Source organism: Martes martes (assembly GCF_963455335.1).
Source record: "Martes martes genome assembly, chromosome: 9".
Classification (NCBI taxonomy): Eukaryota; Metazoa; Chordata; class Mammalia; order Carnivora; family Mustelidae; genus Martes; species Martes martes.
In genome coordinates this window covers 120780536-120800798 of record NC_137896.1, presented here as the reverse complement: position 1 = coordinate 120800798, position 20263 = coordinate 120780536, and the positions used below count along the sequence as shown (strand labels likewise).

Genomic DNA, 20263 nt, shown 5'->3' with positions numbered 1-20263 from the left:
GGTTAAAGCTTCTGCCTTCGGCTCAGGTCATGATCTCAGAGTCCTGGGATCCAGCCCAGCATTGGGCTCTCTGCTCAGCAGGGAGCCTGCTTCCTTGTCTCTCTCTGCCTGCCTCTCTGCCTACTTGTGATCTCTGTCTGTCAAATAAATAAATAAAATCTTAAAAAAAAAAAAAGGAGAGGGACAAGCAGGATCCCTGCTGAGCATGAAGCCCAAAGTGGGACTCAGTCTCATAAAAGCAAGATCATAACCTGAGCTAAAATCAAAAGTTAGATGCTTAACCAACTGAGCCACCCAGGCACCGCAATCACAGCACTTTTAAACCACTAATCAAATATTATGATTATGTGACCTATATACTATGAACTCCTCAAAGATATGGACCATATCTCCCCCCACCTCGTGCATTTCAGTGTGTCACAGAGTGCCCAGAAGATATGTGACTCAGCAACTACGAGTCAATGAATTAATCTAAATAAATCACAAGAGTTCAGGGGGAAGGGAAGAAGAAGAGAAAGAAAATTAGACCACTGAATGCTATACTCACTGAACAAAGCATAACATGTAAGTCTAGGTCAGTCCCAGCCTCATATACCTGGGGCTCATGCTCAGTTTCAAGACACAAGAAACACCTATTTAAAAAAAAAAAAACAAAAACAGGGGCGCCTGGGTGGCTCAGTGGGTTAAAGCCTCTGCCTTCAGCTCAGGTCATGGTCCTGGGATCGAGCCCCACATCAGGCTCTCTGCTCAGCCAGGGGGCCTGCTTCCTCCTCCTCTCTGCCTGCCTCTCTGCCTACTTCTGATCTCTATCTGTTAAATAAATAAATAAAATCTTTAAAAAATAAAAACAAAAATAAAAATAAAAACAACTTTTCCTTAACTATGAATACATAGCTTCATTCTCGTAGGTCTCAGGATAATACTCTCTGCAAACAACTCAATATATGACCTTCATATAATGTGGAATATACAAATAAAGTAACATTAGGGGACTAATTCTTCACAGGTGACTTTCCACTGACCTTCATATTCCACCTTTGTTTTTACTGTATGTTTTTAGTATATACATAAAGTGTACTAATCTTAAGTGTACTGCTTGATGAATTTTTACACAGGTATATACACAGGCAACCAACATCCTTATCAACATAGAGAATGTTTTTAGCACCTCAGAAGGTTTATGCATGGTCCCTTCCCAACAGAGTAACTATAATATTCTGATTTCTATCACCATCAATCAGGTTTCCAGTTGCTCAGCTTCATATAAATGTATTAAATAGTGTGGACCCTTTGAGCCAAGCTTCTTTCATTCAATACATTATCTGTGTTGTTGTATGTATCAGGAATTCATTCATCTTTTTGCTGTGAAATGCTGAGTTACAGAAATATTTAATATTATTTATTTATTTATTAAAGTAATTTAATATTATTTATAAATAATATCCACATTATTTATATTGTGTTATTATCAATACAATATTAAATATCCACATTTTTTTGGATGTTTTGAATGAAGTTGTTATGAACATTTTTGTACATGTCTTTTTAGTCCACTTTTTAATGTAAAATATAGGTCCCAAAGTTCATTTTTTCAAAAACATGGGAGTTGTGACTTTTCATGAATCTTAAGTGTGTTGAATATCATATTTCACAGAATCTAAGATGCCATCAATTATAAGACATATCATTATTTTATGTAACAGTAAGAAAGAAAAAAAAAAAAACACTGCCAACAAAACCATGACAGTGCTAAGACTTCACTGATGGTAACACGTCCTTAATTTCAGAGATGTTAAAATGTTAAAAAAAAAAAAAAAAAGCGTGACTTTAAAATATATCTTATTTCAAGTAATTTGATAAAATCACAGAAAAAAGTAACTACGTACTATTTGATACATATAAAATAACAAATTATAGGTTATGAAGTACGATACAAAGACATGCCTGAACCTACTACCCAAACTTAACACTAGATCATTACTAAATGCTTTGAAGCTATGTTCCACGACTTTATCTCCATACCTCCTTCAGGAGAGGGAACTGCTGTCCTGAATTCTGTGTGCAGGACTGCCTTGCCCTTTCCTCCCTTCAGTTTCTAGTGAATCTGACATACATGACCTTAGACCCAAGTGCGGTAGACAGTGCTAAGTGTATAGAAAGGAGCTGTCCAGCCCAAGGCCTGATCACCCCCATCTTTCTTAAGTTTTTATCACAAATTTATGATGTAAATTTGAAGAAAACACTGTACAGTTTTGCCTGCCCAATCAACTGCAAGGCCTTCTTGCTCCCTTGCTCCACTGCACAATTAAGAGATCCCATACATACATATTCTCCAAACATACCATGTACTTTTTGCTCATAAGATTTCCTCTCTGTCACCCTCAAATGCTATTACCTTCAATCTCTATCTGTCCAAACCCTAACTCTTCCTTTCATGATGGAGCTGAAATGCTCCCTCCCTATAAGATGTTTTATCTAATCTCTTTAGTATCTCCCACTCTATTTTCCCTAAGCACTTTGAAGCTCTAATATTTTAAAACACTTATTTTATTACTCTGTCTAAACTATAAATTAGTTGCTGAGTGGAGAGAGAGGGGCAGTTAAAAGGTGGGAACTCTCCTTGGCCTACTACCATCTGTTTATATCCCCTTTACTATCCTTTATTACAAAAGTTTGCTTCCTCTAGTCTTTGGAGAGGACAGAAGTACCAGAGTATTATGCTCAAACCGGTTCATTCTTTTCTCTTCCAGCAGGCTGCTCCATAAATGTTTCTTGTTTAATCACTTCACCTCCTTGTCACATTCTACTTGCCTGGCACAAATTTTTATTCCTACTCGGCAATAATACAAATCAAAGGTCCAAAAAAAAAAAAAAAAAGAAAGAAAAAAAGAGAAAAGTTTGGATAATGTTCGAGATGGACTCAAATGTTCTGTAGGGACCTGAGGTCAAGTCTTTTTTTTTTTTTTTTAAAGATTTTATTTATTTGAGAGTGAGCAAGAGAGGCAGAGCATGAGTGGGGAGGAGGGGCAAAGGGAGAGGTAGAAGCAGACTCCCTGCTGAGCAGGGAGCCCGATGTGGGGCTTGAACCCAGGACCCTGAGATCGTGACCTGAGCTGAAGACAGACGCATAACCAACTGAGCCACCCAGGCGCCCCACCTGAGGTCAAGCCTTACGGGCACCTCTTGGTTGGAACATCAAAGGGTGGACAGTGCTCACAGGGGTTTTAGTAAGGGTAAGCATAGAAAGACCCAAGGAGGAAGAGGACCCGCAGGGAAAAAGCCGAGGTTAAGTCCCACACACTGGAGCTTGTCATAGGAGGTTCTCCTTTCACTGCACTGAAGCATGACGCTTAATCTTCTGAAGGGAGAGGTCTTTTTTCCAAAAAGTTGGGGGTCTACCTGTGTCCTCAACTTCATTGTAAGAACTTCGAAGAAATCAGTCAAGTTGTATCCATCTTTGAGCTCTCACACTACTTAAAATATTTGTATTTACCAAATGCTGCTAAACTTTTTGGATGTTAAAATTTTAGATAAGCTACAAAGTATAAACTCAAATGTTCTTCAGTAGAAATTCATATAAAAAACTAACTCTCTCACATTCTTAAGCACTGAATGTCACTTACCTGAGAGGTATCCACTCATACTTTTGTCAAGACTATTAAATTTTTGTCGATATTTTAATCTTGAAGGCTGAGGAACTGCCCACTCTGAGGTCCCAGTCTTGGGCGAGTTCCCTGATAGTGAAGCAGTTGAGGAAGTTGAGCTATAACAAAATTTATTTAAAATCTTTATATTACTAAATAAAATACATTCAGTTAAACCTTATAAGGCAGAAACATTAAGAATCATACCTTCTATAGTACAATAGTAATTGCTTTTATGTTTGATATTTTAAAGTTTTAAATAATTTAACCTCATTCTTAGGAAAGCAAATACCATATGAAGTACAGAACTACCGTATACCAAGAACGTAGTACGTGCCAGGCCCTGTGTTGTGCTAGGACCTTCACGAATACTATTTCTTATCCCCATGACAAATGTAAAAGGTTTTACTGTCCTCGCCTTTTCGATGGGCAAACTATGGCTCAGTGATGTTATGAAAAACAAGGTCATACATTCAGTGAGCAGCTAAGCTGGGATACCAAGACCCTTCTTTTCGGTTAAAGCTAACACTCTTGCTACACTGCTTTGAAGAGTATTATTATGATTTATATGAGGTGTGGTGAATGAATACTGAAGCCTTTGTGTTCTCCAAAATTTAAAAGATACTCAATCAGCAGAATTTGCGCAAGAAAAAATTAATCATATACCATAATTATGAAACTTTTTGAGAAACATATACAAAAAGTATATTAATGGGGCAAAAACTTGGCTAATTAAAAACAGAACATTTTTGGTTTATGTTAAACATTTTTCCACGCATTTACTAATCCTAAAAATAAAAAATTATTTTATGTGAGTTATAAGTAGTAAATTTACCTTAAATTTTACATTTGGCCTTTGTAAAGTTAAAACCTGTATAAGCACAGAGCTTGCAAAAAAAAAAAAGTTGTTTGTAGATACTCCTTATTGAAAGCATTAAAAGTTGGAGGCTTTAAACCTTCATACCTACTAGATCCTAGATCAATCAGAGACTGGGCTTTCTGTAAACTAGCACCGCCGCCGAGTCCTCCCATCATGAGACTGTAAGATGACGTATGAGGCAATGCTAAAAAAAAGGGGGGGGGGAGAAATGAAGAAAGAAAATGGTTCACGCTAAACAATTTCACAAAGTATGAAGGAAATCTATATTTACTGGGATACAAGTGTACCAGTTTCTTTCTTTGACAGTTTCTCACTCATTAGCTAGGAAGTACTTACTTGAAGAAGAATAAGGAATGGATAGAGGCTGAATGAGGCCAGCAGTTCCATTTGGTAGTGATGATGTGCTAACGGAAGGCACTAGGGGAGCAGGCATCATTAAGGGAGGAAGGGTGGTCCCTGAAGTCGCAGAGGATAAGGGGGCTGTCATAGGTGCAACTGGAGGCAATGAGTGAGGAATGGACAGATTGGGCATGCTTCCCATTCCTAGAGACAAAACAGAACACATTTCCCAGTGCTAGCAATGGACTATAAAACACAGAAAACAAACTGACAGTACAGTGAGCAGATCCACATTTATAGAGACACTACGGGCAAATTAGTCTTCTAGTTCAAAAGTTCACTAAAGCAGCTTTGACTTAGCAGCAAGGGAGGTACACCACTGCTTTTAATATCAACATTCTGACCTACGTGAACTATGGGAATGCCTTCTAAGGAGTTAAAGCATCATGATGAAAGCTAAGGAACCTTTTCCAATTAAATATTAGTACTCTCAAAGAGAGACTGCATTACTGGATTAAATGTGGGGTTTTGTGTAAGGATAATATAGTGCTGTTGAGTTACTCAACTAACACACACACACATACACATTCCCCCAACATCCCCACTCCCCCCAAAAAGGATAGTTACTAGATACGTTAGGAGACCCATTTATGTATATGCATTATTTGTGAGAAGGAAGTATGCCACATATTTCACTTTTCTTGTAAGTAATACATCCATGGATTTAAGGACAATTCTTTAAAAAGAATAAAATGATGACTTTTATTCATTTACTAACTAGATTACTAGGTACACTCTATGTAAGTATGGTCACACAGTGATCTGGTCTTTATCTCCAGAGCTCACTGCAATAGTGAAAGAATTTAGTATTTTAAGATCTAACATCTGGAATCAAAGAACATGTAGATTCACAGAATCTAACTCAATGTTCCATACCAATGAGTGCTTCTTATATATAATTAATAAAAAATTGGCTAATCAAAATTAACAGAAAACAGATTCTCTCTGATGAATATATAAATTAATGAGCACAAAGTCTGCAACTTTTAGCCCTAAATTTAGCTGGGTAATTAACCTTTAAATTAAAAAAAATTTCTACTTAGGAATAATTTTAAATCACCTCCCGACTTAAACCATCTAAGTGAGTTTAAAATTGTTCACATTTTTTCTGTGACTCATACAGAGTAGAGAGGAAACTAAGAATAGTATTTAAGATCAGCTGTAACTAGTGGGGGGTCATATACTTTATCATCCAACTGGGAATTGTGAAAGGGAACACTAACCAGACTTGAGGCCAGGACAACAGGCAAAAATCAGAACTGTCCCTGGAAAACTGGGACACAAGGACACTCCTGCTATGACAGCGAGTTTAACATCTTATCTCAGACACAATTAACCTGGAGTCTGAGGATTATTGTTTTATGCTAACAAACTCTTTTCTAATCCCTAAATATTATGTATAGGGATCAAGTTTAACTATCAAATGCAGCCAATTCAATTAATAAATACATACCGAAACGAGCAGAAATTAATGGAGAGAACATAGGAGGTTGTTTCATAATAGGAGGGAGGACCACGGGCAACTGCTGGCCCTGCAGCTTCAGCTTGATGAGCTTCATTGCTATGGAGAACTCTTGCTGATCCATCTTCCCGTCCTTGTTCAGATCTGATAAAGCCCTAAAAGGATTATGAAGTGGGCAAATTAGTCTGTAGTGCTAGCGTTGTTTTTGAGGATAATAAAATAGAAACAATGACATAGCATTCACATTCAGATCATCACTCAATAACCACATATATAAAATCAAGCAAATAAAATCTGAAAAGCTAAAGCCTGTAAATTAAGAAATACTGACCAAAGATCGCATCTAATGAAATACTGCCCATCTACACAGAATCCATGTAGAGAGAATCTATGAGACCTTTGGGATGAATTCCACCAGTGTGGACAGAAAGAAATTACTCAAGAGTATAATCATTCTAAATTTAATTTATTAATTTGCTCAAATATTTATTGAAAGCTTGCTATGTGTCCAGTACTCTACCAGGCATGGGAATATTCCAAGTGGAAAGAAAGATGGGGTAGGCGTTGACATTTCTTGTAAATGCATTGAAAAACAAAACTCTAGGGAGCCTGGGTGGCTCAGTCAGTTGGGCATCAGCCTTTGGCTGAAGCCCAGAGTCCTGATATCAAGCCCCGCATGGGGCTCCCTGCTCAGTGGGGAACCTGCTTCTCCCTCTCCTGCTCCTCCTTTGTCAAATAAATAAACAAAATCTTTAAAAAAAATTTTTTTATAAAACCCTAGATAATATAAAGAACAATTCTGTTTAAGGTAGGAGCAGGAAAAGGGAGGGCTAGTTTTGTTCTTACAGATGATGAAAGCAAGAAATGAAATAACTACAAAGTGACAGAAAGATTTAGAGAGTTTGCCAAATTATAAAGAAATGTTTTTCAATGGCAATGTATTTATCTTTCCTTAAAAATTCTAAGGACATTAAAAATTTGTCCAAGAGAGGGGCACCTAGTGGCTCAGTTGGTTAAGCGTCTGCCTTCAGTTCAGATCATGATCAGGTCCTGGGATCAAGCCCTGCTTTGAGCACCATGTTCAAGTGGGGAGTCTACTTTTCCCTCTGCTCTTCCCCCCCAACTCGTGCTCACTCTCTCTTAAAAAAAAAAAAAATCTGTCCAATAGAATAAAACCCCAATTATTTTCAGTCATTTACTCAATAAAATTTATTTTCCTAAAAGCTGAAGAAATACTTAACAATAGCAGACTATGAGTAAAAACATCTTTAGATTAACACTGTATCAAAAACAAAATAAAGCCAGACTATCAGAAATTTAAATTCATCTACAAAAGAGAACACTTTACCATATTTCAGCTAAAACAGGAGCCGGCAGGCCTGACTGTAAGAAAAAGGTACGTGCTTGATCACCTGAAGGTAATAAAAGCAAAAATCGAGAAGCACATTAGTAAATGGAATTCCTCCAATGCCTCTGAATAACAGTAGTGGACAATAATAATAATGCTATTGCTTTATTTTCATTTTAATTGCAGTCACTAAGGAATAAATTAAACAAAAATAAGCATATAAAATTATTTACATTACATTAGAAAGACTTAGGTTTTAACAAGAAAGCCACAAATCAAGTTATATGCATTAATCAATGATGAAAGATTACATTATTCATCTTAGGTTTTTCATAATAACTGGTGTATAACTTGATAATATTTCCAATTAATAAAATTCATAATTTAGAACATTATTCCCTAAAAGAGTTCTAAATAAAAAAATACCAGGTGTTGGGACAGACAGTCCCCCAACTGGTCTCGCACAATCCTCTACGTCCTTCTGTGTGTGCCAAGAATGCAAGACCCTAACTGCTCTCCACCTGGGTTGTTTCTCAGGTTGGGTTTGTGGTGAGCAATCTGGAGGCGTGAAGAGGTAATGTTTCCCCCTGGGCCAAAAAACAAACCTGCTTGCTAAAAATGGTGGGTTCCCTCAGGCTCACTGTTTCTGTCCTATGTCACAACTGCTGCATTTCTGCCATCCTTTTGGGCTCTCTGCATCACCCTGTGGGACTTAGGGAACAGAGAAGCCTATAGGAACATGCTGGTGCTCATTAACACTGGCTGTGCCATTTGTAACAAAGTCCTTTGTCTCTGACTCAGGAACCCTGGGTCTTACGCCGCATCCATGAGACAGTAACAGACTATGTTACTAACTTGTAAGCAGGGTAAGCAAATCCATGATACCAGGAAAGGTAGCTATTATTATAGAAGCACAAATAACATTAAGCTATAATGGCTAAGAGGATGGATTCCAAAATCAGACTGAAAGGTTTCACAGCACAGATCAACACTAACAGCATAGATTTGGTAAATATTAGTCATTATAGCTACTACTACTGGAAATAAAGCACTCAGGTTCTTTGGCACAGAAAAAAAGTTTAATCTATACAAAAAAATTTGAAAGACACACCTAAATTAATCCTCCTTAGGCTCTGGAGGTCATCTTGCAAGATAAGAGCTAGTGCCGAAATCAATGCTTCGTATCACCTCTCAAAAACGGAGGACTAGCATTATAAAAACAGATTGTAGAAAAAAACTTCTAGATTATTTTCAAGGAAATGGGTCTGATACATACTTCTTCTAGACCTAGTAATACTGACCATCATACAGGGAACTGGCACAATGGATTAGGAGCATATTAATAAATTTGGTTGGGAAAAAAGTCTCAATTACCTTAAGAAAGAAACTGAAAATGTTCTAGAAACAATGTTAAAGTGGGAAACTGAAATTCTTGGATATTCTTTAAGAACAAGAAAAGATCTTCCATAAGCCAAATCCAAAACAACAAATTAAGACAGTTGCAGGTAAAATAAGAAAGCCACAATTTTTTTAATGCATAAATTCTGACTGACAGGAATTTAATCACTTAGTAATACAAAATTGATGGTAATCAAATTAAAACTAATGCTAAGACAATACATGAAAAGGAACATAACTGACAAATAAAATACAAATACAAACCTGTTATGTAACCTCCTGAGGGTTTGAGGTTATCAAACTGCTTGTCATGCTTAGTCCGTTCCTCAGAGGTAATAGCCCACATGTTTGGCCCTCCTAAACCAGAAGTGAAAGACAAAGAAATTATAGTATGTATATATGAGAATGCTCCAAATAATTCTAAAATGTAAATATGAATCACAGGTGTCCCTGTAGAGACAGTACTCTATCCCTGCATGACACAAATGGTAAAGTTCTATCACACCCATATATGTGACAGAGCCCTGAGGTTCTTCACTCATTCACACCATTAACATCTATAGAACAATAACTGTATACCATTCACAAGAAATAGGCAAAAAGCTAAATTCTGGAAATAAAAAGATGAATAAGATAGTATTCCCATCCTCTCTACACATTCAACATAGCTAATAACGGTCTATCTACCTCACTTCTGACTACCTTTTCAGTTTACTCAACTTCTACCAGTAAGAAACCAAATATGTTTAGGTATATAAATTCATATAAATTTGCTGTTTATGGTATAAAAATCTGCCCTACAGAGTTGCTTCCAGGAAATGCCTATCATTGAAAGTAGGTACCCACTATACTTTGAAACACTAAGATGGATCTGATTCAACAAATACTTCTTAGCCCTAAATGAATGGATTAAAAGAATCCATAAACATCCTCTTTTAAAGACAAGCTTTAAGATTAAAGTTAAAAATATAGAAACAGGGCGCCTGGGTGGCTCAGTGGGTTAAAACCTCTGCCTTCGGCTCAGGTCATGGTCTCAGGGTCCTGGGATGGAGCCCCGCATCGGGCTCTCTGCTCAGCAGGGCGCCTGCCTCCCCCTCTCTCTGCCTGCCTCTCTGCCTACTTGTGATCTCTGTCAAATAAATAAAATCTTAAAAAATATATATATATATATATAGAAACAGATGTACTGAAGAACTAAATTCCTAAAACAGCTAAACCTACACACTTTCTAAATAAATACCACACACATAGTAAACACCTACTTGGTTTATCAGTTTATTATAAAGTAAACAAATTAACCTGTCATGACGCTTGTGTCTAGGAGTGTGGACATAGACTGCTTTACTACCATAGGAATCTGGAAAACTGATGACAACAGAAAAACAATGACAACACAGGATGACAGAGAAGGAAGCAGCTCACTTGCACTGAGCCCCGACTCTATGTCAGGGACTTTTTACGCAGTACCTCACTACTCCCACCGCTGCCCTCTATATTAGGTACTACTATTATCCCCATGACACAGGTGAGGAAACCAAAACCCACAGTGGTAAAGTTATTTGTTCAAGGTCACACAACTAGTAAGTGGCAGAGCTGAGATTGGAACCCAGGCAGCCTGAACTGTGAGCTACACTGTCTCTCAATATTTATGGTTAATATGCTCGTGTTCTCTGTACCTTAGCTGCCACCTCTAAAAATGAGGAAGACTGGGGCACCTGGGTGGCTCACTTGTTAGGCATCTGCCTTCAGCTCAGGTAATGATCCCAGAGTCCTGGGATTGAGCCTCCTATAGGCTCCCTGCTCAGCGGGAAGCCTGCTTCTCCCTCCTCCACTCCCCCTGCTTGTGTTTCCTCTCTTACTGTTTCTCTTTCTGTCAGATAAATAAACAAAATCTTTAAAAAATAAAAATAAAAACTAGGAAGATTATCTAAGTTTACAGGGTTGTAAAGACTGTATGTAATAAGTAATATATCAACTCTAAAAATAACACTAAATATAATTCTTCATCTATTAGATCGGTAAAGTAACAACAGCTAGCATTTAATGAAACTTGCCATGTGTTACATATTTCTCTAAGAGCTTTATGTGCACTGTTTCTAAAAGTCTCGCAAGAATTCTATGAGGTTACTATCACTATTACTACTGTTTTACAGAGGAGGAAACAGAGGCATGGAGAGATTAGATAATTTGCTCCAGGTATCAAAGTTGGTAACTGTTGAAGACAGGATCAGAATCCACAGACTTAAAATTAAGAATCTTAAACTATCTGCCCTGACAATAATTAAAAACAAATAAACCCACAAATATGTTGTCACTTGATTTCAACAAAGACGTCAAGATAATTCAATGGGGAAAGGACAACCCTTCACTGAACCCTTCACTGAAAGGATGAAAGAACAGGACATCCACATGAACAACAGTAACAACAATCAAATCATCTCAATCCTGCACCACATATGAAGAGTTAACTCTAAATGGATTATAGAATTAAACACAGGAGCCAAACTGTGGAAATTTTTGTGACGAAAGCAAACAAAAAACTCTTTGTGACTTTAGATTAGGAAATGATACTAGGACACAAATGACTAAAACTTTTTGTTAAGTTGGACTTTCTCCTTTCTTAAAGACACTGTTAAGAAAGTAAAAAGACAATGGGTGGCTGGGTGGCTCAGTTGGTTAAGCATCCAACTTGTGATTTCAGCTTGGGCCATGATCTCATGGGTCGTGAAATCGAGCCCCATGTCTAGCTCTGCATTCCGCAGGGAGTCTGCTTGAGATTCTCTCTCTCTATCCCTCCCCCAACTCATGCTTGTGTGTGCATGAGCTTGCTCTCACTCTAAAATAAATCAATCAATCTAAAAAAAAAAAAGACAAGCTACAGACTGGGAGAAAATATTTGCAAAACATAATAAAGGACATGCATCCAATATATATGAAGAACTATTCAACTCATTAATACAATCCCTGCTCCTCCCTGTCTTTTCCCCAATGGGCAAAAGATTTGAACGGACATATTAAAGATAAAGATGGCAAATAAGCATGTTGACAAGATGTTCAATGTCACTGATCATCAGGGAAATGAATATTATTTTTTTGAAGGTTTTATTTATTTATTTGATAGAGAGAGAGAAAGCACAAGCAGGGGTAGGGGCAGAGGGAGAAGCAGGCTCCCTGCTCAGAGCCTGACACGGTGGGGGCGGAGTGGGGGGAGTTGATCCCAGGACCCTAGGATCATGACCTGAGCCAAAGGCAGATGCCTAACCTACTAAGCCACCCAGGCACCCCGGGAAATGCATATTAAAACTACAGTAACAGGCACCCCGGGAAATGCATATTAAAACTACAGTAACAGGGGTGCCTGAGTGGCTCAGTGGGTTAAGCCTCTGCCTTCGGCTTGGGTCATGATCTCAGGGTCCTGGGATGAGTCCCACATCGGGCTCTCTGCTCGGTGGGGAGCCTGCTTCCCCCCTCTCTCTGCCTACTTGTGATCTCTCTCTCTCCCTGTCAAGTAAATAAATAAAAATCTTAAAAAAAAAAAAAAACTACAGTAACATATCACTCCATGCCCATAGAATGTCAAAAGTTTTTTTTAAAAACTGCTGGCAAGCATGCTGAGCAACTCAAATTCTCACATACTGCTGGTGGGGAAGGAAACTGAGACAATTTACAAAAAAGAGTCTAGCAACTTCTTATGAAGTTAAATATCCATTTCCTATGCAACCCAGCAATAAACTCCTGGGTAGGGGTGCCTGGGTGGCTCAGTCGGTTAAGTGTCTGCCTTTAACTCAGGTCATGATCCCGGGGATCCTGGGATGGAGGTCTGCGTGGGCTCCCTGATCAGCAGGGAGGCTGCTTCTCCCTCTCCCACTCCCCCTGCTTATGCTCGCTCAGTCAAATAAATGAATAAAATCTTTTAAAACAAAAACAAAAACAAAAAAAACCTCCTGGGTATTTATGCAAGAGAAATGAAGACTTTTTCCAGATAAAAATCTGTCCTCTGATGATTATAGTAGCTTTAGACATTTGGCTTAGACACCAAAGCCTGAAAACAACCTAGATGTTTTCTACAGATGAATGGATAAACAACTTGTGGTACACATTTATACAATGGAATTCTACTTAGCAATGAAAAAGAAAGATAAATACAATTACACAGATGAACTGCAAAAGTATTTTGTTAAGTGAAAGGAGCCAGACACAAATAGCCATGTATTGTGTATTTCACTTATATGACATTCTGGAAAAAGCAAAACTGCAGGGACAGAAATCTGACCAGTGGTTGCCAGTGGCTAAGGGCAGGGTATAGGGGATGAGGGAAACTTCTGTGTGATGGAAATGTTCCATATCCTGATTTATATGACTGTATACATTTATTAAAACCCACTGAACTATATATATACTTAAGAAGGGTAAATTATACTTCAATAAACCCAACTTAAAAATAAAACAAAATAAAAATACAGCAGCTAATATATACCAGCCACATGGAGGCTGTCAATAAATTAGTTTCCTTACTCAACCCAATGCCAGGGAACAATATAACTAAGGAGAAGTCAGAGCATTAAAATCTTTCTTAGGCTCTTCCCCTTCTGGTAAAGGTACCTTTGCCAGAAAATACTGAGAGCGAGGCTTTTTAGTCAGAAACCTCAAGACTATTTTAAGTCTGGAGAGTCTGGTTAGGAAGGCCTGAGCTGCTCTAACACACATCGAGGGAGGGTACATCCCCCCAGGGAGTGGCAAACTGCTTCCTAAGACTGCAGAGGGCTCTGTGGCATCAGAAGGACAGCGCTTTTTTATGTCCCACTGACACCTCACTTTTCCTTGGCTACCTGTCTTCGCAGTGGCCAACTCAACTATCTGATAAGTCTCTTGTTTAGTTCCAGAACCTTGACACCTTCATACATATTCAGCCAAAAACCATTTTGGGGCACCACTGTGAATAAAGACTAGGGGTACAAGGATGAATAAAATGAATGCTTTAAAGGAACTCACACACTCTCTTAGCCAAGAGAATCACACACAACAATCATGATTAAATGTTATCATGATTAATGTCACTTACAGAATAAAAATGCTTAAAGTATTATGACAAGGCATAATTTTTAAGTAGTATTTAAATAATCTTTAAATTGGACACTTAAAAAAATGACCACATTAAAACATAAGATGTTAATGCACTAGGAATTTTACACAAAGGAAAAGTTACACAGAAATAAGAAAACTAGAAAATATATGTACTTCAAAAACCATTTTAAAATAGTTGATCTGGGGCACCTGGATGTCTCAGTTGGTTAGGTGTCCAACTTGATTTCCACTCAGGTCAAGGTCTCAGGGTTGTAAGATCATGCCCTATATCGGGCTGGGTATGGAGTCTGCTTGAGATAGTCTCTCTCTCCCTCTCCCTTTGCCCCTTCCCCCTGCCCCCTAGCTCCCACCCCGCCCCCGCAATCAATCAATCAATCAATCAATCAATAAATAAAATCTTTAAAAAAAAAAGTTGATCCAATTCTGGTTTTCTTAGAATACATACTAACAGAACCTTTCCAAGAGTCAACAGTTTATTATTTTGAACTTACAGTAAAAGATTTCCCAATTTTTCTCTGTATTTATTTGTAAGCCTATAGAAAGTCAGGAAAACCTAAGTTTTGGGGTTGATGTTTAATATTTCCTTGAAAAGCCAACATCTTTTTACATTGTCTGATCACTTTAGAAATGTATTAAAATTCTATCCACTTCCCCCACTCATCACTAAATTGAGAATGTGGTATTTCCATAAAGATTTCTGTTGCTTATTCTCATCTTCTCACCTACTGGCTCTGTCAAAAATGTTCTTATGGTCTACGTGGAAGGAAAAATAGACATTTACAGAACATCCACTATATGCTAAATCCCATGCAGTAGATAGTGTCATCCCTGTTTCACATACATAGACAGACATACATACACATATGTATATGCACATATGGGTACACACACACAAGTTCCATAAGGTTAAGTCAACACAGCTGAGTTGTAGCATAGCAGTATCCTAACACACAGTTCTGAAGGTACACGATTCAAACATGCTCAATCCTGCTTATATGCTGCAAAATTAACTGAAGACTATTTCTGGGTCCAGTTCAAAATAATAGTCAAATGATATATGTCAACCCAGTACAAACTTAAATCTCTAAAACACAACTAGAATACAGGTCTAGATAGAACTAAAGCCTTAACTAGGATATGAATAATGCATGCTTGGGCTATAATAAATGCAGTGAAGTACCACCTCTAATACTGCAGATCCAATGTTTTAACAATTTCCTAATTACACAGATGAAAAGACCAATGAACTCTAAAATTCTGAAAAAGTAATAAAACTCTAAAATGGCACTTTTTCCTCCTAAAGCCATTAGCCATTCTCTCCCTTCCCATCCTCCTTCCCTCTTCCATATTTTGAATATAGCCACTGTCATGGGCTTCAGAACTTCTTACTCATTTAACCAGTCTTCAGTACCCCCACCCCCCAATTCTAAGGCTGGAACAAGCTATAGTACACTATAATCAACAGGCAGCAACATGAATTTGAAGTAGCCCCTTGCTTATCACCTGATGACTCAAATATCAGGCTCTCTGTGTTTACAGTTTTATTACATTTTTGAAAAGCAGAAAGCAAACCTACCATGATCAAAGAAGACTCTGGCAAGGATGATTCTGCTGGTGCAGAAGACACCAGAATTAGAGTCACGAGTGGTAAAAATATGACGCACTGATCTTTTTTGCTCTGTTGAGGAGATGGGAAGTGAAGCATCAAAGAGACTAAGAAAAGAATATCTACTCAATAGAACTTTCTGAGATGATGTAAATGTTCTGTATCTGCATTGTCCAATACAATGGCCACTGGCCACATGTGGCTTTGAGAGCTTGAAATGTGGCTATATGACTGAGCGACTGAATTTACTTAATTTTTATTAATTTAAAGTTAAGTTGAAATCGTCACATATAGCTAATGGCTACTATATAAGGCAGCACATCTTTGTGAGAACCAAAGAAGTCTAAATCTGTAGTTAGTCTTGGGATGATGAAATAGACATGGCAAAATGTGAGAAATACATTTGAAGCATTTAGACACACAGCTTGGTCTAGGGCACTTAAAGACAGGTTCCAACGGTACTGGGCATCGAAAAGATTTAACACCATCTATAATTGAGCATTTACTAGAAGAGCAAACACTGCTTTTGAAAGTTTTGTGCTGTATGTGAATGCTCCTTCCAGTAAGATCTTAAACTCGGAATTCGGCTTGAATTAGATATAAGCAAGATTATCTTCAATCTTCAGCTGTATTATAAACTAAGGAGGGTACAAAGTCTACATTTGCTATCAAATTCTTCAGAATTTTTTAAAAAAATTACTACCTCTAATCCTTTTTTAACTACCTTGATTCCTAAACGTCACTCCTAAAGTAATTATCCAACATTTTGTCAATATTATTCTTTCATATATAATGCAATGAGCTACAAAGTAGATACACAAATGTTAAGGGAAGGGAAGAAACAATGAAGAAAGACTAGGCCTACCTACACTGCTTTCTTTTATGTCCATTTTGTTTGTAAACCTTAACATTTTGATTGAAGTTTGAAACTAAACTATGTGTTTAACGCAAACTCCTATGTGTGGTGTGTAGAAATCCCAAGTTTGGGTACAGCACATTAGTACTACAATTATTACCCTGATTCTAAACTTATGTTTATCACTCATTATGAAGAAAAAAGCCATTATTCAATTTTAAAAAACTGCCTGTGGCATCAAATAACCTTCATAACCCCATACCATTTCCAGCAATGCTCACACTGATCTTTAAATAAGAGTTCTGAAAAGGCAAAAAGCAAAACAAAACTCTTATCTCAAGTCCATCCTTACATGACATAGAATTCTACCACACAGAATTTAGTTTTACCTTTTACACAAATAATTCAATTTTCCGAAACTTTCCTAAATCTCACAAGGCCATTCCTGAATCTTAAAATTTTAGATATACAACATGTATTTTTTTGTTAACAATGTGCTTAATTTGGCCCTATGACTGAAAACGTGTTCATAAAAAGGATGCAACTGATAAAATATAAGATGGGAGCATTAAAACAGAATCATTGTTTGAAAGCGGTAGAACGATGTTTCCTTCTTTTTCTTCTCCTAATGTTCTTTAATATCACTGCTTTCAATTTAAATGTTAAAGAGTTATTGACTGGACTCTCTATTCCTTTATAATTGGCTAATGAAATTTACCACAAATTTAAGAAGTTCACATCTTAGATTTCTTTAGCAATTTAAAAATATAATGCATTTTCTCTTTCTCTTAAAAATACAATACATTAATTCTAAGTGACATACACACTACTTTAATACTTATTAAGGGTGGTTAATTTGTATTTGGGAAAAGAATTAAAACTAGAATCAGAAAAGAAACTTTAAAAACTTTTTGTTACTGAAGTTATCTAAACATTTTCTTTAAAAATGTTTCATAGTAAACAATTGTGTGTGTAGGCATACACAACTCTTTATAAAAGGAATGCTTAATTTTATGTGCATATTACTAAATGAATCTTTATTAGCTTAGTCAGTTTACAATCATCCTAAACTACTGAAAATACCTTTAATAGTCTTCACTTATAGCACTCTGCTTTTTGTCCCCCATTTTATGCATCAAACACAATATACCTTTAGGTTGTTCTTAACTGCTAAAAGGCACGCACACATTCCAGATGATACAGCAGAATGTGCTTACATTGAGCCACAGGATTTACTGCATAATATTCTAATAGAAGATATATGCAGTGTTCTGAAGTAAACTATCAAAACGTTTTCAGTAAGAATATTTTAAGTTTTGCATTTATAAGCTCAAGGAAAAATATCAAGACGAATATTTTACCACCTTTACAACACCCCCCCCACCCCCCGCATAACCTCTTTATCTTGCCACAAACACAAAGCAGCTTACCATTCATAGCTGTGGGAAACTGAGCCATCATGGTCCTGAATTTTCCTTGCTAGCTCTCAGCCATCTGCAACATAAAAACATTGTGCCATTAATAATACAACAAGGGCAGATCACAGCTTTAGTGCACCAGCTTAGCAGTGGGAATGTCTGTCCCCTTGAGCTCACACTTCCAATAGGAAACAATGCAGAGCTGCTGCTGCTGCTGAAGAGGCAGGATTTACATTTAGGGAAGGAGGGTAGGAGACTTTGTTGGGTAATGATGCTGCCTTTAAAACAGAAACATTTATAAGAAAAAACAGTCCCATATTTCATAGCAAATACTGAATAAAGAAACCCTTGGCATGAATCAGCTTTGTAGACATCAACTTGGGAGAGAGGAAGGTTGTTATAGCTAGGCAAGATGCTATTTCAGAGAAATCAACTGTATAAATTAAGTGTATAATAACATGGAAATCCGAAATTTTTTTTCTTTAAAAAATCCCCAAATGAGAAACATATCCAAAATAAATGTGGCACAGGGTTCTACAGGCTTATAAAAATTTCCCAGAATTATTATAATATATATGTTTATTTAAACAACTAACTGTGCTGGGCAAGTACCCTGTACTAGGAAGAGAAGCAACTTTGGAAATTAACAGCTGTGATTTAAATCCCAACTCTGCTATTTTCCTAGCTGTGACAACGGGAAAGTTATTTAATCTTTTCGAGTCTCAGATTCCTCATCTGTAAAAATACTCTGCACAAGTATTTTTTTTTAAGTATTAGATATATTCCCGTACACTGCTTGACACAGTGTTTGATAAATGGCTGCTATTTTGCAAACATCCGGGGAGGGAGAGTGCAATATAATCTTGAACCCTGAATTCATTATTTTACTATAAAAAAATTCAAAATTCATTCCACAAATCTTGAGGGTAAGATCAGTTAGGGAGAGTGAAGACCTAGGAAATTTATAATAACGTACTTAGTAATTAAAACCATGGCTTATAACACTGCAGGGGAAAATCACTATATTAAAAAGACCATTCAGTAGCTCATCTATTTACCCAAATCATTTAAATATTAACATTTTTAGAAGCCCAAGGAAAAATGTTTGCACAAGCCATGTGAACAAAGAAGGCATAAAGAGTTACACATCACGGTGGAAGGTGTCACCAGAGGAGCTGGCTAACCAGCTGCCAAGAAGTGCTACAAGGCACTGGTGTGCTCAAAGAGAAATATGACTGTATCAGTATAACCACCAAAAGTTAGTCACACCAACAAAAGACTGGTATATACATCCAATTTACTTATTTACAAAGAGAAATTTAATAGCCAAGAAACCAGTCCCTTTTCTTCCTATCAAGCAAATTACAACATCTACTAAATTTCAACCAGATCACTGTGTAGTGAGGGAAGGGAGTTACCAGTGATTAGAATGCTTAATGACATCATGCACTGACAGTCAGATACATTTATCTACACAACAAGAATAAGCCAAGGACTGTACAATAGGGACGGACTGTTAAACCTCCAATAATGCTTTGAATGACACTGCCAACTTTTGTGACTCCTAGCTTTTCTGTATGCTACCACCACACACCATCCCCCCTCTTAAAGTGTATACTCTTTCTTTAGGTGTTAATAAGCTTTAGTGCAGCTTTTGCACAGCAAAGAAAAGCATCAACAAAACTAAAAAACAACCTATTGAATGGGAGAAGATATTTGTGAATGACATATCTGATAGAGGGTTAGTATCCAAAATATATAAAGAACATATGAAACTCAATGCCCCAAAAACAAATAATCCATTTAAAAAAGACACAGACATTTCTCAAAAAAAAAAAAAAAAAAGACATACAGATGGTAAACAGACAGATGAAAAGATGCCCAACAACACTAATCATCAGGGAAATGCAAATCAAAATCACAATGAGATATTACCTCATGCCTGTCAGAACAGCTAAAATAAAAAATACAGGAAACATCCAGTATGGGTGAGGATGTGGAGAAAAAGGAACCCTCATGCACTATTGGTAGGAATGGAACTGGTGTAGCCACTGTGGAAAACAATATGGAGGTTCCTCAAAATATTAAAAGCAGAATGACCATACGATCCAGTAATTCCGGTACTGTGTATTTACCAAAAGATGAAAACACTAATTTGAAAAGACAG

General features: G+C 37.1%; 1 protein-coding gene across 2 annotated transcripts in view; it reads right to left on the bottom strand.

Moving 5' to 3' along the window:
* The window catches only part of ITSN2 (intersectin 2), a 137332-nt gene that overhangs the window by 90886 nt on the left and 26183 nt on the right, over window positions 1-20263 (bottom strand). The window contains exons 2-9 of one of the 2 annotated variants that reach the window (XM_080813959.1): window positions 18109-18172; window positions 15793-15894; window positions 9396-9488; window positions 7734-7797; window positions 6377-6540; window positions 4861-5067; window positions 4609-4708; window positions 3624-3763 (exon numbers count right to left, since the gene is read on the bottom strand). In XM_080813959.1, coding sequence (XP_080670085.1) covers window positions 3624-3763; window positions 4609-4708; window positions 4861-5067; window positions 6377-6540; window positions 7734-7797; window positions 9396-9488; window positions 15793-15894; window positions 18109-18139 — 901 coding nt within the window. In that variant the 5' untranslated portion in view covers window positions 18140-18172. The remainder of the gene's footprint in view (window positions 1-3623; window positions 3764-4608; window positions 4709-4860; window positions 5068-6376; window positions 6541-7733; window positions 7798-9395; window positions 9489-15792; window positions 15895-18108; window positions 18173-20263) is intronic. The other variant, XM_080813960.1, reaches the window with a different exon arrangement.